Consider the following 27734-nt stretch of genomic DNA (forward strand, 5'->3'; position numbering starts at 1 on the left):
ACATACCCTCCCACTGCATGTATACATGAGCTCTGTGTCACCTTCATTAAATATGCTGTTAGATGTATTGGAAATTTACATTTACGTCATTTAGCAGACGCTCTTATCCAGAGCGATTTACAGTTAGTGAGTGCATACATTTTCATAATAATAATAATAATAATATGCCATTTAGCAGACGCTTTTTATCCAACGGACTTACAGTCATGCGTGCATACATTTTTTTTGTGTATGGGTGGTCCCGGGGATCGAACCCACTACCTTGGCGTTACAAGCGCCATGCTCTACCAGCTGAGCTACAGAGGACTTCCCTGTATGTATCAAATGTATCAACTTCCCTATTTGCAAAGTAACAGAAAATAATTAACACCTAGCTACATACTGTTTAATTTCCTCTATAGATAAAACAGTCCATCACAATTGGCTATGTAATTAATTCTAGAATATTCCCAGCTTTACCTAAATTTAACATCTTTACTCATTATCAACACAATATATGATATACTATTATGAGACACTCATCATAATAAATTACTGCAAAATAATCCAAACAAATAATTAAATGTTAGAAATAAAAAGTAAACATTGCTGCACACCACTTCAGCCGCACACCATAAATAAAGAAGTGCAATGAATGAATGCGCATAATAATTCCTTCGCCTTTACTCTTGTTTACTGTGCGTGTGTTTGTTGCAAATCCGGCCAATCTTCAACAATCTTCAGCAATGTTTCACATTCAGTGGTCAACTCCTCTGTCGTCTTCCGAGATCCGTCGCCACATTTCCCAGTTTGTTTGATGTCGTTGGGTCAATCTCTGTGGTCAACACATCAGTCTACTTGTCCATCTATCTCACCGTTTATTATTTTTTCCAAGGTGATTGAAAACGACAGGTGCCAAACTGCTACAGGGAAGGTGGTGGCCTATTTTTAGGTGTTGTCTGCCTAAAAATCATTGGAGTTTGCTCACGCACGAGATTATTGTCTTTCAAGGGTTTATCAGTTTGAGGGCACGTACAATTGTTTTGGACTACAAGTCCCATGGATATTTTCAAATCAAACGTTGGACTCCACGCGAAATCACGCGAGGGTGACACAGCACTCAGTACTTGTTGTTGTTGTTGTTGTTGTCGGGAAAATGGCGTCCAACGTAGAGGCCCCGGAATCGTGGTACCTCGCCCTCCTTGGCTTTGCAGAACATTTCCGCACCTCAAGTCCACCCAAAATTCGTCTGTGTGTGCATTGTCTTCAAGCGGTTTTCCAGTTTAAACCTCCGCAAAGGGTGGAGGCCAGAACTCACCTTCAACTCGGCTCGGTGCTCTATCATCATACGAAGAACAGCGAGCTCGCGCGGAGCCACTTGGAGAAAGCGGTGAGGGAGAGTTTGGGAAAGCTCGAGGATGGAACCAGAGACGCGCTGATCGAGGCCTTGAATAGTCAAATTGGAACAGTAACAAGTTCCATAGCTAGCTTTAGATCCTGGCTTTCTGGTATCAGTCATAAGTATTTGCATTCAGAAGATAATTTGTTAGCATGATAGCCTAGCAGGCAGGTCTGCGCATCTTTCACTCATTCACTGTGTTAGAAGTTGCTACTACTGTTGATTGCTTTGACTGCATGCAACATTTTACTGTATTTTGTCTCTAACATATCCTCTTTTCTATTTTGTTTCAGTGGTTAATATCACAACAAGTATCCTTTTCAATTCTATGGTTTCAACCCCAACACTACAGTAGCTAGCATTATAATGTCGTGCAATTCTGCAGAACATTGCTCAGTTCTGTGTTTGCTGTTCCATTATGCCTCGATAGTCAAATTCTGTATTAAATGGCAATTAAGTGGTTTCCTTCACAGAATATCTCAGATCCCACAGTTTGAAGATGTTAAATTTGAAGCAGCAAGTCTTTTGTCAGAACTCTACTGTCAGCAGGTACCGGTAAATAAAGCTAAAATACATTTTCCTGCTTTTGCGATGTCTGGAGACCCATTTGACATGCGTTTTCATGAATGTGTAAGGTCGAGTAGTTTTGATTCTGTATTTGTTATTTTCAGAATCTGGTGGATTCTGCAAAGCCTTTACTGCGAAAGGCAATCCAGATCTCACAGCAAACTCCCTATTGGCACTGTCGCCTGCTGTTTCAACTGGCGGTACGTTGTACTGTAAGATGTACTGTAAATACTGACTGAACTGACTTTTCTCTTTTGGATGTTTGATTGTAGGCCTTTACATTGCAGTGTATTGAATGTATCTTATTTTTTCCTTTATCAGCAACTGCACACTCTGGAGAAAGACCTTGTGTCTGCCTGTGACCTCCTAGGGGTCGGTGCTGAGTATGCCAGAGTGGTGGGCTCGGAATACACCAGGTACTGTAACCTTGCTGCGCTGAACTATTTACATTTTCTGTCCATATTTAATAATCCGTAAAACATGTTATGTTAAACATGCCCTCCAATTAACTGAATGAAAACATTTCTATAAAGGTCAGCTGAATATGTATGCACTCACTAACTGTAAGTCGCTCTGGATAAGAGCGTCTGCTAAATGACTAAAATGTCAATGTAAATATGTAATGTGTGTTTTTAACAGGGCACTGTTCCTCCTGAGTAAAGGAATGGTAAGTCTCAAATTCTTTGTTATGAAAATGCAGAATTTTGTATCTGTCATTAGCATTTTAGTAAGGATCAGCAGATATCTTAATTATGCAATGCGCTTATAGCATGGGAATAAACAAATATTTTGCACTAGAGAATCCATACCATAATGTTCTGTTTGTCCTGTGTATCAGCTCCTACTGATGGAGAGGAAGCTGGGGGAGGTGCACCCTCTGCTCACGCTGTGCGGGACGATCGTGGAGAACTGGCAGGGAAATCCCATCCAGAAAGAGTCTCTCAGGGTATTTTTCCTGGTGCTGCAGGTCACACACTACCTGGATGCCGGACAGGTAAAGACTCCTGTCAGGCTGGATCAAGACCAGGGATGCACCAACTGTGGTCCCCAAGGGCAATAACACCCAAGATTGTAGTCGTGCACCCCTGGACAAGATGTATGCTTTCCCACTAGTTTGTAGTGTAGTTGAAACAGCTTCACTGGTATTGACCACCTCCATGTTGTGTTGCAGGTGAAGAGTGTGAAGCCCTGTCTTAAGCAGCTGCAGCAGTGCATCCAGACCATCTCTACACTCCATGATGATGAGATCCTGCCCAGTAACCCTGCTGACCTCTTTCACTGGCTGCCCAAGGAACACATGTGTGTTCTCGTCTACCTGGTGAGCCCCATCTTTTCCCTTATCATCTGATACCTGAGGACTGATCCCCCATAGACACTTGTGCAGATCTGAAAGGATTAGATAGGTAATAGCAACATGTTACATGGTAATAACCTTGTTCTCTATGTTCCAGGTGACCGTCATGCACTCCATGCAAGCAGGGTATTTGGAGAAGGCACAGAAATACACAGACAAAGCGCTCATGCAGCTTGAGAAACTAAAAAGTAAGTGATTTGAAGGCCACATGCCTCGCCTCTTTTCTGCACTACTATCAAAATCAGCTGTTTAACACTCACTGTTGTCTAAAACGTCTTGTTCACCCCCCTTTATTTCAGTGCTGGACAGCAGTCCCATCCTCTCCACGTTCCAGGTCATTCTGCTGGAGCACATCATCATGTGTCGGCTAGTCACTGGTCACAAGGCTACTGCATTACAAGAGGTAATGTAGAAGCAGCTATAGACCAATTGTATTTCTGTTGAACTCATTCACTCTGAAATTAAACACTGTGCGAAGTTACAGTGGAATGTTAAAAGTTGAATCAAAGTAGCTACTGGAATATATGAAGGGCAGTTTGGTGCCCGTTGACAGTTAAGATGGGATAGAGATAAGGAACAGCATGTCATTTATGAGGATGATGACTTTCTCTCTCCATATCCCAGATCTCCCAGGTCTGCCAACTGTGCCAACAGTCCCCCAGGTTATTCACCAATCACGCTGCTCAACTCCACACTCTACTAGTAAGTATTTGAAACCTTCACCCAGAATACATACCCTCAATTCACTGTCTTGAATAACACAGTTTACCACCCACTTCTCTAACTGGAACTCTAATGCTGTTCCATTTTTCAGGGCCTGTATTGCATATCTGTCAACTGTATGGACAATGCAGAGGCACAGTTCACTGCCGCTTTGCGGGTAAGTGACGTAAGTTGTAACGCTAAGCTTATTATATGGGTCCTCTCTGCATGTGTTCAATATATATTACATTGTCACATTTTGGATAGTAGGTTAATCTGTGTGTTTCCTTTCCAGCTAACCACGCACCAGGAGCTGTGGGCGTTCATTGTGACAAACCTCGCCAGTGTCTACATCAGGGAAGGAAACAGACACCAGGAGGTTAGTAGAAACACACAATCACACACACACACTATTCATTTTTACTCAAAATAAATGATTGTCAACTGTATTAACTTTGTTTCTTTTAAAGCTCTACAGTCTCCTTGAGAGGATAAACCCTGATCACAACTTTCCTGTGAGGTGTGTAAACACGTATTGCGTAACACAGAGATTTGAATGGTTACTCAATTTTGCTTTGTAATCCAAACACATTCTCAGAGCCAACTACCTTGATTTTGAAGGCTAAGACTGCAGCCCATTGCTGAGATGGTGTATTGACTACAAGCTGACCGACATGTTTGTTTGGTTGTGTTGCAGCTCTCACTGTCTCCGCGCTGCAGCTTTCTACATCCGAGGACTCCTGTCCTTCTTCCAAGGACGCTACAACGAGGCCAAGTGAGTTTCCCCCACCTTCTCTTTTACTGAGTTGCTGAGAAGTGTCCCATACGTCCTCACATTTTCTGTGGTAATTGGAAAATAAATCATTTCATGATGATATTCTTATTGCAGACGGTTCCTTAGAGAAACTCTAAAGATGTCCAACGCGGAGGACCTGAATAGACTGACAGCCTGCTCACTGGTTCTGCTAGGCCATATATTCTATGTACTGGGAAACCATAGGGTAAGATCACTCCACAATGGTCACAAATGGATCTTTTGCTAGGAACATCTACCCTGCCCCTATACAAAAAAAATGGTATGGGTCCATGGCGTAGTGTATAGTATACATTTTATTCAACATGTGCGGAAAAAAGTATTTGTGTATGTAGCTTGCATAACAATATGTTTTTGTTTTTCTCTAGGAAAGCAACAACATGGTGGTCCCAGCGATGCAGCTGGCTAGCAAGATCCCTGACATGTCTGTCCAGCTGTGGTCCTCAGCACTTTTAAAAGGTACGCCCCTACCTGTACATTTATTTTGGCTTTGGATTGAGCTTCAATGCTCCCTACTAAGCTTAAAGTATTTGATGTAGGTTTCCTTGACCACGCTGTTTTTGTCTCATCTGTGTAGATCTGAACAAGGCCCTGGGAAACACCATAGATGCCCATGAAGCAGCTCAGATGCACCAGAACTTCTCCCAGCAGCTTCTCCAGGACCACATCGCTGCCTGCAGCCTCCCCGAACACAACCTAATCAGTGTGCGTATCAATTTATCTTTGTTAACTTTTTATCTTTAATTATTACTGGTGTCAAAGTTGTGTATCGTAAATAGATAATATAGCTTGTTTAGCTGTGTTTCTGTCTGTCTGTCTGTCTGGCTCAGATGTGTAATTAACTATACTAATCTCTCTGTGACAGTGGACGGACGGCCCACCACCTGGGCAGTTTCAAGCCCAGAACGGCCCGACAACCAGCCTGGCCAGCCTGCTATGAGCACTTGGCTCCATCATACACATGCATACGAGAGAGCGAGAGCAAACTAACAACACACAAGGGCTACCTTTCTTCTAGCCTCAAAGATGTCTATAATTCAATTATCGTTTCTTTCTGTCTTATGAAAATTAGAGGGGGAGTGGGAAACATAATAGCAGTTATACGATTAATTTATTAATGTTGATATTTTTGTAACTTTTGAAAAATATTTTAAGCTTTTCTTTGTATGAATGCCTTTTTTTCCTATGCATGGAAGTTACTGATGTTGATTAACTCTACATGTGTTGCTACCATTTGCTGAGGATTTTCACAGCTAATCCTTGTTTTGTAGCACCACATCCAAATGAATTAGTGTAGGTACACTTGGCATCACTTCTCATGTATTGAACCAGCAACATGTTTTGTTTCATGTTAAGTTTGGACTTGAATGTTAAATTGGTAGAGTTGAGCAAAAGGGTTTGAATTTCTTCCTGCATGAGTGCAAGAGAGAATAGTGAAAGTATTGAAATGTCCATCAAGTGCAGTTACTTAATAGACCAGCAGGTGTCCCTGTTGAGCTGTTTTGCTAAACCTGCTTTGAGAGAGGATTTTTCTGTATCATTTGGCTTGTCATGATCACCAATTTGCCAATTTTGAAGATGCATCACAAACTCACAACTATTATTGGCTATACATAAATTCTAGTTCATTTATTGAGTTCCATAGATCATGAAGTTGGACATTTTTTGAACATACGAGAAACTTTTGGGTTAAGAAAATCAATGTATTACCTTTTGTTATGTTATAATTTCTCTTTATAGTTCTAGTAAAGGGTTTTCTTTACAATACATTGTATACATATGCCACATCGGAAACCTTTATTGTACAGTGACATTTTATAAAGTAAATGTAGTCAAGTGTGTAATGTATTTTAACTACCAGTATCCCATGTAGAAATCCAACTCAATGCTTGATATTTAAGTCAATCTATATGGACACATCAGAAGCTTGAGTATTTGCCATATTCTATCCAATGCCTATGTTTTTATTGCTTATATTTTTTTCAATATTTTGAGGAACAAAAGTCTGAATAAATGTGGTATTTGCAACCATAATTATGTGTTGTTTAAGAATCTTCAATTTGCAGCACATATGATTTCATACCATGATAACTATTTATGAAAGACATTTATGTCAACATGAACCATAGGTGAGTGCAATTCACCTCCTGAATTAATTTAATTGTGAATAATTGACCCCAATGCCCTGTAAAACAACACATTTCACTGCACCTATGTGACAATAAAAAAATATTTAACTCCCTGCATAATGGTCAGTTGAGCTGTGTGCAGTGTACCAAGCATAAAGTCAAACGGGAGCAATGAAAATAGAATGATTGAATAGGCCTAAGAAATTTCAAGAAAAAGGCTTGTGCCTGGCTGATGCTTCTTTCAATAATAAATTTGCACCATTTGTGGTTAAGAAGACCTATCATGTTTCAAGTTTTAATGTCACATACACATGTACAGTGAAATGCCTTTCTTGCAAGCTCTAAACCCAACAATGCAGTAATCAATAACAATATAATACTAAAAATAACATAAAGTAGAACAAAAACACAAGAAAGTAAGTAAGCATACTATATACAGGGTCAGTCAGTTCCAGTACCATACTTACAATGTGCAGGCTACTGGAGTGATAGAGGTATAATATAATAATAATATGCCATTTAGCAGACGCTTTTATCCAAAGCGACTTACAGTCATGCGTGCATACATTTTTGTGTATGGGTGGTCCCGGGGATCGAACCCACTACCTTGGCGTTACAAGCGCCGTGCTCTACCAGCTGAGCTACAGAGGACCACATACGTATAGGGGTAAGGACTAGGCCACAACCGACTGAGGAGGAGGTAATGTAAATGTAATTCAGTAATTATCTGTACAGTTAACAGTATTTATTATAGTATGATATGAATTCAATGCACCCCAAAACAGTCCAGTAACTGGTTTGCAATGTAGTAGGTGCATAGTAGGACAGAGAAATATTGTTACAGTGATCCACCCATTCTGTATTTTAACTTAGATTTACACTTTGAATCGTCTCCAGATGTGCAACTACTCGATTTGCCTTCTTATGAAGTTAACCTTCATCTAAAATGTAATTTTCTGGTATTTCTGTTGGTATTTGTGTGTATCCTTCAAAAACAACAAATGTAATAGTAGTATCTCCTTGTGCAATTGAAGTCATTTCAGAAGATGATATGTATGCTTTGGATGATTTGCCACTTATTCCATGTAAAGTGTTCCTAAGATTTCAGCGTATTCAAATATGCAACTCTGAGCTGTTCTTGTCTATTGATGTTCTGTATTATTTCATGTTTGTGTTTTGTGTGGACCCCAGCAAGAGTAGCTTCTCCTTCAGCAACAGCTAATGGGGGTCCTAATAAAATACTAATACTAACTCAACAGTTATTATCTACCATAAAAAAAGATGTACTGTGTCTGTACAAATAGGTCTATCTTGAAAGACCATAAAAATTGAGCTCTATAGGAGAAAGCCCTGCCTCCTTTTTGCTTAGAAATTCTAGGGACAATAAGGAGGCCTGCGTCTTGTGACCATAGCGTAAGGCAGGGTTCTTCAATTCCGGTCCTGGAGGGCCGAAACACTTCTGTTTTTTATTTCTACCTGGTAGTTAATTACACTCACCTGGTGTCCCAGGTCTGAATTAGCCCCTGATTAGGAGAGGATGAAAAACAGAGGTGTTTCGGCCCTCCAGGACCGGAATTGAAGAACCCTGGCGTAAGGTAATATAAGGAACCTCTGTTTCATGTGATGTTGCTGCTTTAGGACTGGTGAGAAGCAGACAGAGAAGTCTGCCTCTATTGTTGAAGAGGTGCAAGAGAAGCCTGTCTCTATTGTTGAGGAGGTGCAGGAGAAGTCTGTCTCTATTGTGGAGGACGTGCAGGAGAAGTCTGTCTCTATTGTGGAGGATGTGCAGAAGAAGTGTATTCTCTATTGTTGAAGTCCAGGAGAAATCTGCCTCTTCCTTCTTCTCTGCCTTCTTTGACTCACTCAGCCACAGTGTGGAGAACAAGTCCACTAAGGGAGGCGACAAGACCCCTGGTCCCTTCCATCATGCAGGACACCGGTAAGAACCATCCTGCTGTTCTTAGTGTGAGTAAAGAGGCTCTTAGAATGGTCACATACATACAGTGCATTCGGAAGGTACTCAGACCCCTTGACTTTTTCCACATTTTGTTACGTTACAGCCTTATTCTAAAATGGATCAAATCGTTTTTTCCCCCTCACACAATACCCCATAATGACAAAGCAAAATCAGGTTTTAAAAAAACCTGAAATATCACATTTACATAACTATTCAGACCTTTTACTCAGTACTTTGTTGAAGCACCTTTGGCAGCGATTACAGCCTCGAGTCTTCTTGGGTCTGACGCTACAAGCATGGTAGACCTGTATTTGGGGAGTTTCTCACATTCTTCTCTGCAGATCCTCTCAAGCTCTGTCAGGTTAGATGGGGAGTGTCGCTGCACAGCTATTTTCAGGTCTTTCCAGAGATGTTCGATCGGGTTCAAGTCCGGGCTCTGGCTGGGCCACTCAAGGACATTCAGAGATTTGTCCCGAAGCCACTCCTGCATTGTCTTGCTGTGTGCTTAGGGTTTTCGTCCTGTGGGAATGTGAACGTTCGCCCCAGTCTGAGGTTCTGAGTGTTCTGGAGCAGGTTTTCATCAAGGATCTCTCTATACTTTGCTCAGTTTATCTTTCCCTCGATCCTGACTAGTCTCCCAGTCCCTGCCACTGACAAAACATCCCCACAGAATGATGCTGCTACCACCATGCTTCACTGTGGTGCCAGGTTTCCTCCAGACGTGACGCTTGGCATTCAGGCCAAAGAGTTCAATCTTGGTTTAATCAGACCAGAGAATCTTGTTTCTCATGGTCTGAGAGTCTTTAAGTGCCTTTTTGCAAACTCCAAGCGGGCTGTCATGTGGCTTTTACTGAGGAATGGCTTCCGTCTGGCCACTACCATAAAGTCCTGATTGGTGGAGTGCTGCAGAGATGGTTGTCCTTCTGGAAGGTTCTCCCATCGCCACACAGAACTCTGGAGCTCTGTCAAAGTGACCATCGGGTTCTTGGTCACCTCCCTGACCAAGGCCCTTCTCTCCCGATTGCTCAGTTTGGCCGGTGGCCAGCTCTAGGAAGAGTCTTGGTGGTTCCAAACTTCTTCGGAACCACCAACAATCCTGTCTCGGAGCTCTACAGACAATTTCTTCGACCTCATGGCTTGGTTTTTGCTCTGACAGGCACTGTCAATTGTGGGACCTTATATAGACAGGTGTGTGCCTTTCCAAATCATGTCTAATCAATTGAATTTACTACAGGTGGATTCCAATCAAGTTGTAGAAACATCTTAAGGGTGATCGATGGAAACAGGATGCACCTGAGCTCAATTTCGAGTCTCATAGCAAAGGGTCTGAAAACGTATGTAAATGAGGTATTTCTGCTTTTTCTTTTTAATACATTTGCAAAAATGTCAAAAAACCTGTTTTCACTTTGCCATTATGGGGTATTGTGTGTAGACTGATGAGGGGAAAAAATAATTTCAGATCAATTTTAGAATAAGGTTGTAGCATAACAAAATGTGGAAAAAGTCAAGGGGTCTGAATACTTTCTGAATGCACTGTATATGAGATACCTGCCCCAGGATGAGATACAGTTAGAGCAGTCTGCTTCCTCTATCACCAAGGAGATCCAAAAGCAACCTGCCTCCTCAGCATCATCCTTTCACAATACTGATGGCAAGGCTGCCTCCTCTGTCCAAAGCCAGAAAGCAGAGGGAAGTGACAAGTCTTCCCTCAATAAACAGGTAAGATTTAATCTACTACACTTACAGTGGGTGGACAAACATCAGTCTGATGAGGAGTCTCTTCAGAGTATTTCTATGGACATCCAGGAGCAGCCAACCAGTGTGCTCTTAGTGTGAGTAAAGATCCTACAAGACAGGCCCCAGCCGCCATATTAATGCTAGATACCTCTGTTTCATGTGATGTTGCTGCATCAGGAATCTGATGAGAAGTCTGCCTCTGTCCACAGTGTGGAGAACAGGCCCATGACAAGGCCCCCCAGTCCCTTCTATCCCTTAGGACATGGGTGAGAATACTTTTTATGATTGTTTTAATGTGATGTAAGATGCTCTATGAGTGGCCACATACTGATACTAAAATATCTATGTTTCATGTGGTGCCGCTTCCCCAGGATTAAATGCAGATAAAGGAGTCTACCTCTATCGTTGAGGAGACACAGGAGAAGTCTGCCTCATCTATTGCTAAGGAGGTCCAGGAACAGCATGCCTCTTCCACATTCTCTGCCTTTACCAGCAAGAAAAATTCTGCTGAGGAAGGGAACAAGTCATCTAGGTCCCTTGCAGCACACCCATCCCATGGGGAGGATTGAAAGCTGGCTGCACTGAGGGAGGCTCTGAAGAAAGAGAGGGCAGCTAAAGCTGTTCTACAGGCGTCACTGGACAAAGAGCATTGCACAAGCATGAAGCTCTGGCTGAGAGCCAACAAAATTGCTTCAGACTTCAAGATGGAGCAGAGCAAGATCAAGAAGCAAGAGGCTGAGAAGCTGGAGTTGAGCGCCCAGCTGTAAGGCCAATCAAGAACAGAATAATCTCTTGGCTTCTCTTATGCTGAAGGCGGACCAACTGGCCTCTGAACTGGCAGAGGAACACGTCAGGAGCCAGAAGCTAAAGTTAGACATTGAGGCTGCCTTTGATGAGCAGCAAGAAGCTCTGGAAGAGTGTGTTCATCTGTCTGCGGAGAGGCAGGCCATGGTGATAGAGCTACAAGAGTCTGCTTCATCCGCTAAAGCTCAAAGTGAACAGCTAAAATAGAGCCCCGAGAGAGAGAGATCTCTGAAAAGCGAGATCAGAGCTCCCAAGTGCAGGACCTGAGGGTTCAAGTGAAGGCCTTCCTGGAGGTCAATGCAGAAATGAGCCTGAGCGCTGTCAGAATGACCTCTAATCTATCAGAGGAAAAGATCAGGACACAGAAGCTCCAGGCTGTCCTTGAGGCTTACCTCGAGGCTGCCCTCTCCAAGCATTAGATTGTGCTGGAGGAGCGTCAAGAGACCAGAGCGGTCTGCAGTGACTTGGAGGAGGCTGTCGCCTCAAAGATGGTCAAGGCTGAAAAATGACATTAACAGTCTAGCCCTGAAAAAGAGCAAGCAAGAACAGAGTGACCTAACTTCCAGCCTGCAGGCTGAGAGCAGTCGCTGCCACCGCAGAGTTGTGGAAGGTGAGGCCATGGTCAAGACGCTGAAGTCCGCTTTGGACGCAGCGAAAGTCCACAGTGCCCAGCTGAGTGAGAGGCTCCAGACAGAGAGCTCAGCATTTGAGGCTCTGAAGTCGCAGCACCAAGCCCTGATGTTGCAACACCAAGCCCTGGTGTCGCAGTACCAAACCCTCAGCACCAGCCACTGGAGGCCAATCACCAGGCGCTAGAGGGTGAGCATCAGGAGCTCCTCTCGGATCACCACAGCCTCCTCGCTGAATACCAGGAGCTAATCTCTGAACAGAAAACCATGATCTCTGAACATCAAACCCTCCTAGCACAGCCTGCAATCTAAGCTCCAGGATGTTGAGTTAGACTACCAGGGCCTCCAGACCAAGCTCCAGGACATTGAGGTAGACTACCAAGGCCTCCAAACCAAGCTCCAGACTCTGACCAGTGAGTACCGAGCCATGTAGACAAAGAGCAAGGCCTTGAAGTCGCCTTGAAGTGCAAGAGCCTCTACTCTGACCGCCATTTTCTGATCTCGATACACAAGGCTGTCCTCTCACAGCAGCAGCCACTCTGGTCAGAGCTTCAGGAGCTGCACCATAAGCTGCAGTGGCAGCAGCAGGAGCACTGCAAAGTAGCTGCAGCCCTCTCAGAGGACTACCATAACCTGGACAAAGTGCTGCAGATGATGAATGACCAGCTGACAGCTGACAGAGTGCTGGGTTAAATGCAGAACAGTGACATTGGTTTACAAGGACACTACGGGAGGATGCTGGGAGACAGGAGACTGTGCCAAAAATGATTATTTCCCCACTAAGGAAGAGGAGGAAAGGCATGCCAGGAAAAGGGCAGAGGCATCTTTGTTTCAGGGTACACTGTGGCTGCTGGACCACAGAGAGAAGAACAAAGAAACAGGCAGTCAAAGACATATGAACACTCGCAATAACTGTTCCAAAGACACTGGGCCAATGGAACCAGAACTGTCTGCCCCCAGTGAGGAATGGGAGGAAAGAAATGCCAGGATGAAGGTCAAGCTGTCCTTGCGCAAGTCTACTCTGTGGCTGCTGGAACACAAAGATAAGAACAAGAGAGCAGAGCGAAACAGATATGACCACCTGCAATAATTTATTTTAAATGAAGGATTGTTATTAAGTTGTGGTAAACAGCTTGGTTTACTTTGTATGAATGTTATTTTCCTTATGCACTGAGTTTACTGATACAATTATACAATTGTTGCTGCTAGTCAATTCCTGAGGATTTTCACAACTAGTCATCATTTTGTAGCAGAACATTCTTTTGAATTCAATAGTTAGGTTTGCATTTCATGTGCAGTTATTTATTGGACCAGCAGGTGCCCCCTTTGAGCTGTATTTCGATAAACCTGCTTTGAGACAGCGAACTTCTGTAACATTTGGCCCCTGTCATAAACACCCATGTTCCTTTTTGAATACACATCCCAAACTCAGAACTATTTTTGAAATTGCCACAGTACAGGAAGGTATCCCATGTGGAAATAAAAAAAATATATGGACACAAAGCTTGAAACTTGCCATATTCTACTCGATGCACGTGTTTTAATTGATTACACTTTTTTTCTATTTAAAAATATCTAAAAGTCTGAATAAACATGGTTTTTACAACCAAAGTGTTTGGGAATGTTTGTCAGGAAGTGTACTTAGTGTTTATTATAACTGAGTTCTATATTGAGAACTATATTGAGTTCATCATGTTGTGATAAACTACATGCAGTACTTTTGTAAAGCCTACACGAATTACATAGATTTAATAAACTAATTTTCCTCACACAGTAGTCACCTCTATTCGTATTGTACTGTGCAGTTGGTTGGGAACAACTTCCTTTAGTTATCATGATAACACTTTCATAAAGTAAATTGTCCCCAACTAACTGCACATTACAATACATGAGCCCATACAGACAAGACACCTTGCTTCTTGTGGGTCTAATGTGAGATTCAAAGTTGAGTTAGTTTGGGGAGAGAATCATTCAGGCACAGGATACCTTTTTAAACTACCCATTCCCTTGACTTGACGGATGAGTCTGATTTGTAGTCCTTGTGAGATGTTCCTTATCAAGGGGAACGCTGAAGCCCTCCTGATGGTGAATTACTGCAGGGATAAATACCGACCTCAGGGTCAGTGTTGCAGTAATGGTCACATGACTATCTTTGTGACTAGTCCACCATGCAGTTGTTATGGCTGTCTTTCCTTTGATATGACTTACCTACTCAACAAGTTTACAACAATTGCTGGTCACCCAACAAACTACAATCATTTTATACCAATCAGCCTCTCGGTATTGTACATCATTTTAGAAAGTAATATGTTGTTGGATTTTGGGTATGTTCATAAATGCTGTTGGGGCAGTGATGGTTGTTAAGTGATAAGTGTCAGCATAAACAGTTCTGAAAGAAGGCGCTTCCTGCCAAATAGTGAGTACTGTTGATCGTGACAGGGAGGGGTACTTCCTGCTTTGCTACTGTACTTCAGAGGGGATTAAGTTGATAGTGCCTTGTTGTTTACAGCCAGTGTCACACATAGTCCATATATTTCCTTTGTATTGGTTTGAAGCAATGAATTCAATACATTTTCCTTTTCTCTAAAGGCCAGGCTTCTGACATTTCACATATCACTTGACATTTGGCCCCAAATAAAAATGTTTGAGCAGAGTGCCCTGGGACTGTATAATTGCTCCTGTTTCTTGAGGGTGTTTTCCCCCACTGCTCCATCCAGGGAAGGGAATGTCATCAACTCCTTCAGAAGAGGATGCCAGCTTTATGCCACAGGAGTTATTTTGAACTACTTTTGAGTTCACACAACAAATTAGGTCTTGAGAATGCAGTGGCTAGACAAGGGCATTGATTTTGTGTGCCCTCAGCCATTTATAGTTGGATGTATGCTTTGGGTCCAGGCATAAGATACACTTTTGGCCAATGTATCCGATTGCATGTTTTAATTTATAACTGATTGTTATGAGGACACCAAGGTTCGAAGAGACTTCAATCAGCCTAGTTCAGGGTTTCCCAAACTTGGTCCTGCCCCCCGATTCAAATAATCAAAGCTTGATGATGAGTTGGCTATTTGAATCAGGTGTGTATTGCTAGTGCAAAAAACAAAATGTGCACCTAGGAGGGGGGCCCCAGGACCAAGTTTGGGAAACTCTGGCCTAGTTGATCAGTATAAGGTTTGGTTCACTTCAGATTGGAATTAGGTTCACAGCATGACTCAGTCACAAGGTAGTATTGGGACCACTGCGGTGGGATTGTGATATTGATAAGGGTCAATTATAGCGATATTCAGGGGTTGAATTTGACTTTTGAATTGGTGGAATTTAGCCCACAATTGGATGCTTTTATTCATCCCCCAGTTCTCACTTATATTACTTGCAACCCATTCCCAGTCTCTCTCTTGCTCTCAATAAGTCTGCACTGAGATACTGTACCAAGATCTGCATGCCTCCAAGGACACAATCAGAATAATTATTGGGATTGGTCAGGACTCATTGAAAGAGAGTGGAGACATCACATAGTACATTCATATGTCTAGTATGTCCCACATTGTTATGCACCAATATTTAGTTTGTTTGTTTGTTCGTTGTTGTTGTTGTTGTTGTATGGACTTTAAATGATGGAGCTGCTCATGATTGTTTTGTGGAGATTTCAAACTAAAGCACTGAATTGTCATGTGCCATGATGACAATAAGAAATATTTACAGATCAATAACCGTTTTCAATGACTTGCTATTGGCCTATGCTTTTACCTTTCCCCCCCCCCCCTCAGAGTTACTGCTTATATTTGTTTTTTTCTCAGACAATAATTGAACTGTTTTATGACAAAACAGCAGTGTGGTGTAGACTGATGGCAACTATAGTCTTCAAAACTAGATGGGGGGCAAAGCATTGCAATGATGAGACAGAGGATGCAACTGAAAACGGTGGACTTTTTACATCTATGATATGATCAGTGGTCCTAATATATGCTGACTCGGTTGCCCCTTGTGTGACCACATGCTAGTGAAGTGACGCCTTGTTCCATGTGTGAGAGCAGCTCTTTATTTGGCAACCGGTCAGAGTGGCAGCGGGCAGGGCTGAAGAGGGGATCCCCGGGATTAATTTTTTTTGTACATCGAATTACGGGTGTAAATTGTCTGTCAAAACAAGTGAAAAGCAAAAGGGACACCTCTTCTCGGTAAGTTGAAATATCATTTAAGTTGATGGGTAAAAGTAATATTGATTTTGAATTTAATTAAGTCGACAACTTGAAGTTTTTTTTCTAGTCGTTAGCTATCAAAGCTACCTAGCTAGCTGGTTTACTGCTGAGTGAGTGCTAGGTAATGGTTTGTGTGTGCTTCGCTAGCTGTAATTAGCTAGCCACACACACCTACCTAGCGACTGCCAATAACACTCCGCCTCAAAAGTCAAAGAATGCATGTAAACTTGTACCGGTTAGTTTAAAAAGTCGGAGACAAGTATTTTCTATACAACATCCATTCAAGCAGTCTAAAAACTAACATTTTAGTTTCGACTCACACACATCCGTTCCTTGATTGTTTGTGACCGAATCCGGATTGTCTGTCTGTAAGTGTCCGAGGCCGGGAGTTCGTTAGCTAACGTTTAGCTAGCCAGCCTGGAGAGTGGATTTGGTGTCCGAATTTGGTCAATCCCTATAGTCATTGGGTCAATCTCACCACTTGCTGGTTTAACATACGAATTATTCTACATTGTAATAAGACATTTAACCCATACGATCTCAGGACGTTTTTAATTTTCATCCCCGTATGAATCCAATGCCAGTTATGCTAACTCGATTGCTTGCTAGCCCACGACCTGGCTTTATGTTACTAGCTAACGTTAGTCAGTTGGACTGTGGGAGACAGGTTGTTGTTACTGAACGACAAAAAAAGTTATTTGGGTTTTTACTTTAACACTAACATTGTATTCAATAATTGTATATCTGTTATCAGTTGCAGCACATTAGGAAGCCGGCATTCTCTCAGAATTGCTTGAACGAGTGGTTTTTATTTTGATGGGAAGTTGGAGGCGTAATGGTGGACGATGATGGTAGTGTCCCTTGGTGTGAGACCCCACATGACTGTCATAATCAAAAAGTCCCCATTTGCCATTTTACCTAAATAGTTGTTTGGACTTTATTTCCTTTCTGCCATAAAGTTCTGCTCAAGTCCTGAGACAAGACTCATTGCCTGGTAGTTGTTGTAATGGCAGGATTTTTCAAACCTCTCATTGGGGACCCCAGAACTAGCACACCTGATTCAACTTGTTAACTAATCATCAGGCCCTTCACTAATTGAATCAGGTGTGCTGGTTCAGGGCTACAACAGAATGGCCAAGGTGCATAAAGATGGAGGAATTCAGATATGATGTCATTGTTTCAGCACTACCCACAGAGTTTTTAAACTACTGTACACTACATGGTTCAATGTGCCAATAAATCAGCACAATCTAAATTTAGTTTTATTTATTTTTTTCAAATTGGAGTCTTGGAGTTAGAATTGCTAATTGTGATACAAAAAAAGAGTAATGGAGAGCACTGTATAATACGGTGAATTTAGCGAATGAGGCATTTGTGTTAAGTACGTGGGGGCCGTCATCTTTATTCATGTCCGCCATTGTGAAATGTCTGTGTGTCCCAGAGGAGAGGTTTGAAAAAGGCTGGTCTAAGGTATTTATGTATATTATGTCAATGTACTACAGTGCACTCATGGCCTTGTGGATCTTTTGAAAGTGCTCTTTTTCAGATGTAATTGCCTATGTGGGGGTCAATAGCCTCCAGATTAGATACCATAGCAGTGCACATTCCCCCTCCTGCCAAGCGGCCTCCATAGAGACCGGGCACCCTTGGCTAGTGGCTGGAGACATGTCGCTTTGCATCTTGTGACAGGCTATAGAGCTGCCCAAGCAGCGGTGTCCCTTGTGAAAAACCCTTTTAAAGAATGATGCCATCAGACAAGCATGACTCGGCTGACTTGACATCCACGGATGCTGCATCAAGATAGAACTTTAGCGTTAACTACTAGATTTTGACTCACTTTTAGTTTTTTTTCTACCCCTCCATCTACAGAGTCCTCAGCTTTTTTAACTCCTGGATTTAAGATCAGCTTTTCAAAATGTCATGGCGGTATAGTGGATCAGTAGCCAATTATTTTACAGCCATCATTAGAGAAATGAAGCTGCATTGAACTTGATTAGAGGACTGGATTGCACTACATGCCCCTACCAATGCCTCATATGGGTGATGACTTTCACTTTCATTACAAGTTGGTGTGTCTGTCTGCCAGAATTCAGTGCAACCACAAAGTAACAGAATTTCTGTTGCAGTGTGAATTGTTTTGTGGTGACATTCTAAATGGACTTTGTCTCATTGCTGTCAGTTGAGAATGACACCGGTCACCAGATTGGCTTACCTTTCCCATGAGATTGATGAGCTATGGATACTATCGACCTTGTTAGGTCATTTAACCTCCATGGGTCTGGGGGGTTGGTATAGGCCTAGTATGTTCATCCATTGTTGAGAAATGTTACAGAATGCATGGCATAGAAACGTTTTATGTGTTTGGTGCTTAGGTAGCATCCGTTTCTGCACCACAGTTGGCAGAGAGCAAGCTGCATGTCTGATTTCACAGAGCGATGTCGACCCCTCTTCAGTTGATGAATGAAAGGAGATTCTCAGAAAAGTGGCTCTGTTTGATAATAAAATGTTCAGCTCTGCGTCTGTCTCTTCAAATGCTCCTCAATTTAGAGTTCATTTAGAAGCCTACTGCACTCTATGGAGGGGTGAATATTGTTTCCATCCATCCACATGTCTGGCTAATGTATTGTCATAATAGCACAGCAGGGCACCTTCAAGGACTCCAGTGAGCGTTGGAACAGAGTGATTGTTGAACAGGCCGTGGTCATCTTGAGCGATGAGGTTATAAGGGACACAGAGATGAATATGGAATGGCAGCCGGTCAGATAATGAGATCGCTCGCTAGCGGGCTGGTGTCCTCTCTCTGTTGAGATCGCTGGCCAGGGAAGGGTACGGTGTCGTCGAGTGGTAAACAGGAAACGCAGGAGGGCCACACGTGGCCCGAGTTAACCAGTCACAGGCTTCGGTTACCCTGAGACCAGCTTCCTGACACCATAGGGAGGTAGAGAGGAGGATGGGTTCAGATTCATGTGCTATTACTAGGCTATACAGGGCCAGTGCAGGCATTCAAATCAGGATGTGTAGTACGAGGTAGAGCCAGCCTAAAGATACGCATGCTCATATTATCTTCAGAAGACACTACATTAGCAAATTTAGTGTGCATGTCACGACTCGAGCTCCAGGGAGGGAGCAAATGCCGAAATGTACCTATGATATCTCACATGTGGCGCTGTTCAAAAATTGATAAAATATGCATTTTCCATCTCTGTTACATAATTTTCAGGAAGGGGAACACATCAGGTTGTCTCTTTTCGGATCTGTCCTGTGGTGGTATTGTTGTGTACATTTCTAGGGCATGTCTTGGTGTCATCTTCAGTGTGTGAGGAGTACAGATCCTGACCAGCCATATGTTTGTTTCCTTTGTACTAAGAGTATAGAGTACCGCGGTATGAGACATAATATCCATAAAACCTAGCGGTTAAACAAGGAAATGGTTCCAATTGTTTTTCCACCATTCATTTTTCCCATAGGGATTTTAGAAACACTTAATAAGGGCTGTGTTTCGTGTAGGCTTACCCTGGCTTAACGTTTTGATAATCATGTGAATCTCTCTAGGACAAGGTGACTTATCAATTACTGTACCTCCATTCCACCTCGCAAAGTTTGCATTTCCTTCTCATTTAACTTCTCAAAGTATTGCCATACCGGACTTCGCTGCTGTCGCTTTCCGTTTTTCCAAGTTAACGATGATGTTGTGGTGGAGAGTCGACTCCAATAATTGATTACTCGACTCCTTGCACGTCGACTCCCATTTCAGAGTGTCAAGATTAGATTCTGCTAGGAATCGACTCCTAAGATTCAGTATTTTTGTTTACGGAGGTGACTAATTTAGTTGCTGTACTTCCAAGAACACGCTCGCATCTTTCATAGCGAGCTAGTGAGGGACGAAGAGGGAGGGGAGGGGCACAGTATAGGCAGGTCGGCTACCAGGCAGATGGGCTTAGTGCACGGTTCTGACTATCGGCAATCAAAAGCTGTATCTTGCAATGGAATGCTGCAATGTCTCGCAACTTCAATAAAGCAGAGCCTATCATCAATGAATAGGATAGGATATTGAGATGAGCGAGATGCAACACTCAGGATCACTTTTTTATCTCGGCTCCCAAAATTTAGAACAGAGCAGACCTTACTAAAATGGGAGTATCAATGAACATGATTGTGGACAATTAATGCTCAGGTTCTGTCGCGTGCGGCATTGCGGCACCACCACCACGTACCGCTAGCAGCGTTTTAGCCACAGACTTATGTGCTAGCTGTCTAGTCTGTGTTTTAGAAATGTGCCATGAGCATAAAAAGACACATTTATATAAGGAATTGGCAACTCCGTTCTCATTCTGAGAAATAAGCATCTTATCCAAGTAGGCCACTTGATTTCAACATCTAAACAAAGTGAACAGGCTATGTTCAAACAGTTGGAGATGGACAGGAGGGTGTATTCATAACAGTTCTACCTTGTTATCAAGCAAATATATCCAAGTTGGCTAGACTAAATATAAAGATTAGGTGGCTACTCACTAGGGTTTGTGCTTGAGAGATTGTTTGAGACGTGTTAATTTTCTATAATGCCTGCTACAAGAAGTTGGTTATTGTAAGTGAATGTGCATTATGCATGGTTCTGGTTACATTTGTAACTTAAAGGGCATTTTCATAGACAGACTTGAAAGCCAGATCAGTGATTTATTGTAACAAAGCAGGTTAAACAATTTTGATTTAAAAAAATAAATAAAATTAGTGGGTTTTATGGTTGTGGAAGGCTTGTTTAGCCTAGGTATAATTTTACAAGCCCTGATTTTATTTGATTATTCCTCACAGTTTGAAATGCAGTGTATTAACCTTTAAATAGTAAATAGTATGCCATTTAGCAGACGCTTTTATCCAAAGCGACTTACAGTCATGCGTGCATACATTTAAACATTTTTTGTGTATGGGTGGTCCCGGGGATCGATCCCACTACCTTAGCGTTACAAGCGCCGTGCTCTACCAGCTGAGCTACAGAGGACCACGTTAGTTGTGCAACAAAGTCTATTTAGAGAAAACACAAAATAAATTGAGATATATCGTGACTCGGCCATAAATTAGAAAAAAAAACAGAATATGTTTTGGCCATATCGCCCAGCCCTAGTTGGCCAAATTGACCATTTCCTCATGTCAGGAACAACTCAAGCACTTGAGGAACGCTGTGTTTGTGCTGGATTCCGCCCTCATCTGGTAATCCAGAACAGATTAGGACTTTGGTGATCAGGTGAGTATAAATGTGAACGCTGAGCAATGAGCCTTAGTATCAGGAAGAAGTGAGTACTCACTTCTGGTGCATCTCAATAGTATATTACTCGACTAGTCTGCACTGATTTGACAGGTGAAAGCAACAGGACAGAATTCTACAAAGAAATTGCTTTCACTTGACCTATTATTTCAGATCAGGGAGGACAGAGGAAAGGAGGTTAGGAGAGAAATAATAGTTTATTGAAATGCGCCCTTGATGACTGCGTTGTATACTTAGTGGAGGCCATAATCTCTTAGTGGAGGCCATCATCTCCAACATGGTGGCTCACTCATAGCCCTGGGTCAACAGGCAGCTAGCTCAATTCAAGCATGGTTCCTCATTGTGTCGCCTTATTGTGGATTCACAAATGAGAGGCTCCACTCTTTCAACATGGAGCTCTAAAGCTGGTCAGACATTAGGGGTTGGCGCTGGTATTCCATAGGGGAATCGCCACCTGTTCACCAGGTAGGTAGGCCATAAGGGGCTATTCAAGAATGATGAAGTGTCTTGTCTACTGGTGTGCTATATATTTATTGAGTTGTGACTTTTTATGAGAACCAAATTACTTTCCTGTCTGCTATCGGTTATCCTTGTGTCCTATTTTCACATGATTATTGCATTATGAGTTGTTTTTGCGACATCATACATATGGTCAAACTCCTGAAAACTGTTTCAAAATATGATCACACGCATACTTCTCCGGAATGCCTCAACATTTGTCAATAATTTTGCGACTGGGTATATCAAGAGTCGTGGATGAAGAAGCGAGGGCTATGGCATTACTACATTATTCCAGTTATTCTCCTAACAATAGCTCCCACTGTCTGTTTTAACTGGCCAGTGCTGACATGGCAACTCTGGAACTCAGTGCGGCAGCCACACGAATACAGCATCAAGGCACTCATCCAGGAGGGGTACCAAGCGTCCGGATGCCCTGCTGCCTGTGTCTCAACCATGCCAGCTAGATGTGTGCTGAGCTGACGTCACACTAGTGGAGGTGCTGACTGCGCATCATCTAGCCCACCTATAGTGTGTGTTACACTGTCACAGCTTCAGAAGGTGTTTAATTAAACATGGCTGCCTGCGTCAACGCTCAGGAGTGGGCTTCCAGGTAGGTAGTAGTACTGTAGGTCAGATACTGGTTTTGTTGGTTGATGTGGCACAATAGGAGTGTGTAGTCTTTTGCTTGTTGGGATTCCCTCTATATATGTTCAGTGCTGTGGGAGAGAACTCTGCAGTTGTCTGCTCAGTTTTGGATGTTTTTCTATGGCCACAAGTTTTTTCCTACAGGCCATTCCAACAAATGTAATCTGGTATGAGTCTGTGTGCAAAGTTTCTGTGTGGGTATGGCTCTCTAGCTTTTGGGGATTTGTGATGAGCCTTTTGAAGCAATTTCGCTGAAATGGAAGAACTTGTAGGATAGTCAGTGCAGATCACGTATCCCCTTTCACCAGGAACACGTGTGGTTTGAAGGTTAAACTCATTATTGGGAAGCTTGTTTAGTTACATTTTTATGCATTGTGGCAATATACATTACCCTTGTTGGGGATTTCTTTAAGGTGTGATGTGAGATCAATGTTTGTCAGACTCAACAAATATGTGGAACTTTTGTTGAGGTCTCGTATGGAGTGATTTCAGTGCCAACCGATTTGTATGTACATTCCATGATTTAGAATGTGTATTTGGATATTTAATTTGAATAAAATGTGTTTATTTGTAATGCACAAATTGAATCATTGAATTCATAAATTGAACTGAATATAATGGATATTGCATTGTTTAAAAATTCAATTCAATATTGTAGATATTGCATTCATTGTCTGTGTATCAAGTGTACAAACTATCATTTCAAGTTGATCAAAATGTAATATATTCAACTTCTCCGACGCATTCGTATTCGGTTATCTAAATTCAGATTAAAAACCAGAAACAACATTCTAGTACTTTGCCAGTCAGGAAAGGTAGAGGAGAAAATATGTAATCAAATGCTCTCTGTGGTAAATGGAAGCTTCTGGTGATTTCTGAAGCCAATGTTGCATGTTGAATTTATTTTCTTCCTACGAATTTGGCTCTAGCGTTTGAACCGTTTTGGCTATACGCTATTATGACCCCATTCCTGAAAGCTAAGACTCTCTGGAACATGGACATGCCTTCTGCTCCCCTCTGATGATCACAGGCTGCGCAGGACAGAAGTGAGAGTCACAAAAAACGCAATTTGGCCCCGATAAGATTAGTTGAATAGCCCTGTCATAGCCCTTCTAAGGATAGCCGTTCCACTCCATATTTAATCTTGCTCTTGTGACTGACTGGGTTCGAACCAGTTCTCCTGCATGTCACAAGACGGTGTTAGCCCACTCAGCTAAAACCTATAGGGATAAGTTCAGGAAGTTCATGTAAAGGATGACACGCTGCTTGCTTGACGGGGGTGAAGTGTAACACAGGTGGTTCGGTGACCACGCTCGTGTGATGAGTAACTTGTCTGAGATCCTTCTGCCACAGAAAGTGGTGTTGTTGTGCAGTAGGCCTGGTTTCGAACCCAGTCAGTTATATTGGTGCCATGATCTCTGAGTATGAGGTCAAAGGGGGGTGAAATGTAACCGAGGTGGTTTGATGAACCACACTCTTTTGATGAGTAACCTAGCTGGAGACTTGAAGACTTGTTAGCTTCCTGTGGGCTTTAGCTAAGTGGGCTAACACGGTCTTGTGACATGCAGTAGACCCGGTTCGAACCCAGTCAGTCACGAGCAAGATTAAATATGGAGTGGAACGTCTATCCTTAGAAGAGCTATGACCGGGCTATTCAAATATATTCTTATGGGGGGCAAATTGTGGTTCTAACGTATCCTGCGTTGCCTGTGAGCATCATAGAGGGGAAGCCCAAACGGTTCAAACGCTTGAGCCAAATTTTATAGGAAGAAAATAAATTGAACATGCCACATTGGCTTCAAAAAAATGGCAGAAACCACTCTGTTCATACCACTAGCTTCGGTTTTATCACAGAGAGCGTTTGATTCTATCTGTTCTCTTCTACCTTTCCTGGTTGGTACCAGGATGTTGTCTGGTTTTGGATCTGAATTTAGAGAACTGAATTTCAAAACTGAATCTGAATGCATCGGAAGTTGAATATATGAAACTTTAATAAACTTGAAATTATAGTTTGCAAACTTGATACACAGACAATGAATGCAATATATACCACATTGAAACTGAATTTATCAATATTCAATTTGAATATTCAATTGAATTTTTAAACGGAATGCAGAATTCATTCAATGCAGTTTCAAATCATAGAATACAAGTTCCATTTATGAATTCAATTATTCAATTTGTGCATTACAAATTCAATATCCGAATACAAATTCGAAATGTATGGAATTCAAATACAATTTCTGTTGGCACAGAAATCGCTCCACATTCCCAGAGGAAAAGGAATCCCTGATGTTGATAGAGTCTGTGTACTGTATGATGATTTAAAGGGATACTTTGGGATTTGGGCAATGAGGCCCTTTATCTACTTCCCCAGAGTCAGATTAATAATAATAATAATATGCCATTTAGCAGACGCTTTTATCCAAAGCGACTTACAGTCATGCGTGCATACATTTTTGTGTATGGCCCGTGGATACCATTTTTATGTGTCTGCGTGCAGTTTGAAGGAAGTTGTTAACTCGCGCTAACACAATTGCTAGCTAGCGTAAGCGCAAGGACGAAGTCTATGGTATCTGCTAGCAGATACCCTAGGCTTCCAGTCATTGCGCTAATGCTAGTTAGCATTGTCTTGCGAAATTACCGAACTTCCTTCATACTGGATGTTCATCATCTGACTCGAGGGAAGTAGATAAAGGGCCTCATTGCTAAAATCCCGAAGTATCCCTTTAAGGGAATTAACATCAGGATTCACAAACACCTATAACAGTATAGATTTAAAGGGATATTTTACTCAAACATATGAGTATTTTGTTCATTAGTCCACTGTTGATATGGTCCCAAAAAAGTTTACATGTCAGCAATATGTTTTCAAGATGTATCACTTTTAGTACAAAGCAAATAGTGTGGTGATGCGTTTTGCATTATATGATGGGGATAAAATATCCCTTTTAAGAAGGGTATTTTTCCATATAGTAGGGTAGAAATTCTGTTTAGGCTGATATTAGGCTACGGATAGCCTGCTCCGAAGAATAACCATCAAATTTTATCATCAGCATATTGCCTCAAGTAGGTTGTGCTAGACTGTGAAGTTCTTCTAAGTTTAGTTAGTCATTGTGCGCTCTGAGTCCGCACAGACCTATACTGCAACCCTCCACTTTGAGTTCTGGAGAATCAGGGTCCTGTAGTTGACCCATTGAGCAGGGTAAACTCAACTTCAACAGAGCTGCCATTCAAATTCATGACTTCAAGCTAAAACGAGTCTAGTCTAGCTGATCCGTTTATCCACTGGCTGTATCATCATGAAGATCACGTGTTTAATGGAATCCTAGGTACAGCGGCTGGTATTTCATACTAATTATGATGTATGAATTAATCTGCTCTTAATGTCCCAATGCATGCTGCAGCTCGATCGGCCTGCAAACACGGATGTAAAGTAGTCCTCTTCCTCTCAGAGACTGGGATTGTGTGTGTGCGTATGTTTGAGGGGGGGCAGTGTGCTTGATGTTTGTGAGTGAGGGTCTTTTCCGTGCGCATATTCCTTTGTGCTCACGTGTAGGGGGCTGGCTGCACCTCTTGGGCTTTGCACGTGCAGTCGGTCGTTGTCCCGTTGCTAAGGGGAATCCAGGTGAAGCCTCACTGGTAGATGCAGGGTTAAAGGCCTCCATTTTGTTAGTTAACACCCTAATGGCCTGATCTGTCAGTGACGTTAAAATGGCAGGGCTTAACCCTTGGTGTTCAGGACCCAACCAGTAGGGGCACCCTCTCTGCCTCCAGGCTGCCACAGCCAATGGGAGACGGAGAGTGAGGACGCTGAAGAGGAAGTGTTTGTTAGTGTACAGTAGATCTATGGCCAGCCAGCCACTCTACTCTCCCCCACCACCCAGTCAGCTGGCTCCTTCTCTCTCTGTTTAGTCTCCATGTACTCAGCTTGATGAAACCAGATTAAGCAATGTGTTTTTTGTCACTAGCAGATATTCCAAAGAAAATGCAGTGGGTTGAATTTGCACTTCCTTTCTAAATTCATATTAGGAGGTGATGTCATTCTTAACCTAAACACGATCTGTAGTGAGTGACCCTCAAATGAATAATTAAACAAATCTATTGTGCGTTATTCATATCTAGGATGATACACATTTTAAATCGGCATATCACAGGGAAGAGAGGGACACTAATTGCATAGGAAGGAGATTAATGGCTTTGTGTGCAGCCCATTAATTGGGCAATATTATGTTGTGGCTCCCTCTCTCACTGGAGCCCGTTTTTAAAAGCGTCAGTGTGCTTTAAATGGCTGATAATGTTCTAGCTCACTAAATCCAATCCCTAGGGAAGGTCATTTACATATCAGATAGAAGAGGTTAGCTAGCAGCCTGAGGAAATGGAGCATTATGATTGATCCTATACCCCTGAAGGACTGCCCATGAAAATAGAATGTGCTCACAGGAGAGTCATACCAGGTTCTCCATATTGTTCTTGCCAACTGTGTAATCAATCCATTGTTTCTAGCAGGAATAGCTGAAAATGCAATAGGCCTAGGCTAATTCAATCTGATTCAAAAGTGAGAAATAAGCATGCTTTCTGTTTTTCTAAAACAAGAAATGTATTACTAGTAAGAAATAATGGGTTATATTGCTTAATTTCGTTAAATTTTTTTGACCTGCGTCTTTTAACCAGCGTATGGCACTCGCTTGTCTGTGAAAAAAATTGTCTCCTGCGATTGCTTCCTAGCAGCAAACAGTTGCAACAAGCTCAAACAGGAAAAGATTGGGGATATTTGTGAGATTAAATTGTCTCCCAAATTCCACTGTATTTTACTGACTGACACAGGAGTTACCAGATAGTGTCATTAGGCACTATCATTGATTCTAGATCCATACTTGGCTCTCTGCCCACAGCAAGAGAATGATCTCCACTCTATTTCAAACTAAACATGTTTTTCAGTGTTTTGTCCTGGCCATTTCAAGTAATGAAAGAAATCCTGAACTCGTATTTTCCTGTCTTTTCATGATGAAATTCTTTTATTTTCTTGAATGGAGGTCACTGACTGAAAGCAATGCTCACCAC

General features: G+C 42.2%; 2 protein-coding genes across 10 annotated transcripts in view; both read left to right on the plus strand.

Annotated features, from left to right (window-relative positions):
• Positions 1 to 1123: 1123 nt before the first annotated feature.
• Positions 1124 to 6849, plus strand: LOC311131537 (MAU2 chromatid cohesion factor homolog). Of its 5 annotated transcripts, none has more exons than XM_084164579.1 (19): positions 1124 to 1369; positions 1672 to 1689; positions 1862 to 1933; positions 2050 to 2145; positions 2267 to 2361; positions 2585 to 2612; positions 2784 to 2939; positions 3117 to 3263; positions 3397 to 3487; positions 3599 to 3702; positions 3924 to 4001; positions 4114 to 4188; positions 4297 to 4380; positions 4472 to 4521; positions 4699 to 4776; positions 4891 to 5002; positions 5184 to 5274; positions 5393 to 5520; positions 5681 to 6849. In XM_084164579.1, exons 1-19 carry the CDS (start codon positions 1136 to 1138, stop codon positions 5753 to 5755), a joined length of 1812 nt encoding a protein of 603 aa, XP_084020705.1. In that variant the 5' UTR covers positions 1124 to 1135; the 3' UTR covers positions 5756 to 6849. The 5 variants fall into 5 exon arrangements, with proteins under 5 accessions (XP_084020705.1, XP_084020702.1, XP_084020704.1 ...); XM_084164576.1 differs by having other exon boundaries at positions 1133 to 1369; positions 4114 to 4179; XM_084164578.1 differs by having other exon boundaries at positions 1133 to 1369; positions 2784 to 2891.
• Positions 6850 to 16116: 9267 nt separating this feature from the next.
• Positions 16117 to 27734, plus strand: part of gatad2ab (GATA zinc finger domain containing 2Ab) — a 28296-nt gene continuing 16678 nt past the window's right edge. For 3 of the 5 annotated variants that reach the window (XM_084162987.1, XM_084162989.1, XM_084162990.1), the window contains exon 1: positions 16124 to 16243. The gene's annotated coding sequence lies outside the window, so the exon portion shown is untranslated. Of the gene's footprint in view, positions 16244 to 27734 lie in introns of all 5 variants that reach the window. The other 2 variants (XM_084162986.1, XM_084162988.1) reach the window with 2 other exon arrangements.

This window comes from Coregonus lavaretus (assembly GCF_964263955.1).
Source record: "Coregonus lavaretus genome assembly, chromosome: 6".
In the NCBI taxonomy this organism is placed as follows: Eukaryota; Metazoa; Chordata; class Actinopteri; order Salmoniformes; family Salmonidae; genus Coregonus; species Coregonus lavaretus.

What these genes read in the sequence shown, in the direction of transcription:
- LOC311131537 (XM_084164579.1), top strand. Translation starts at nt 1,136, where the DNA reads ATGGCGTCCAACGTAGAGGCCCCGGAATCGTGGTACCTCGCCCTCCTT. An exon ending in GTGGGCTCGGAATACACCAG is followed by an intron (nt 2,362 to 2,584) that starts GTACTGTAACCT and finishes TGTTTTTAACAG; the next exon opens with GGCACTGTTCCTCCTGAGTA. An exon ending in GATCACAACTTTCCTGTGAG is followed by an intron (nt 4,522 to 4,698) that starts GTGTGTAAACAC and finishes GTTGTGTTGCAG; the next exon opens with CTCTCACTGTCTCCGCGCTG.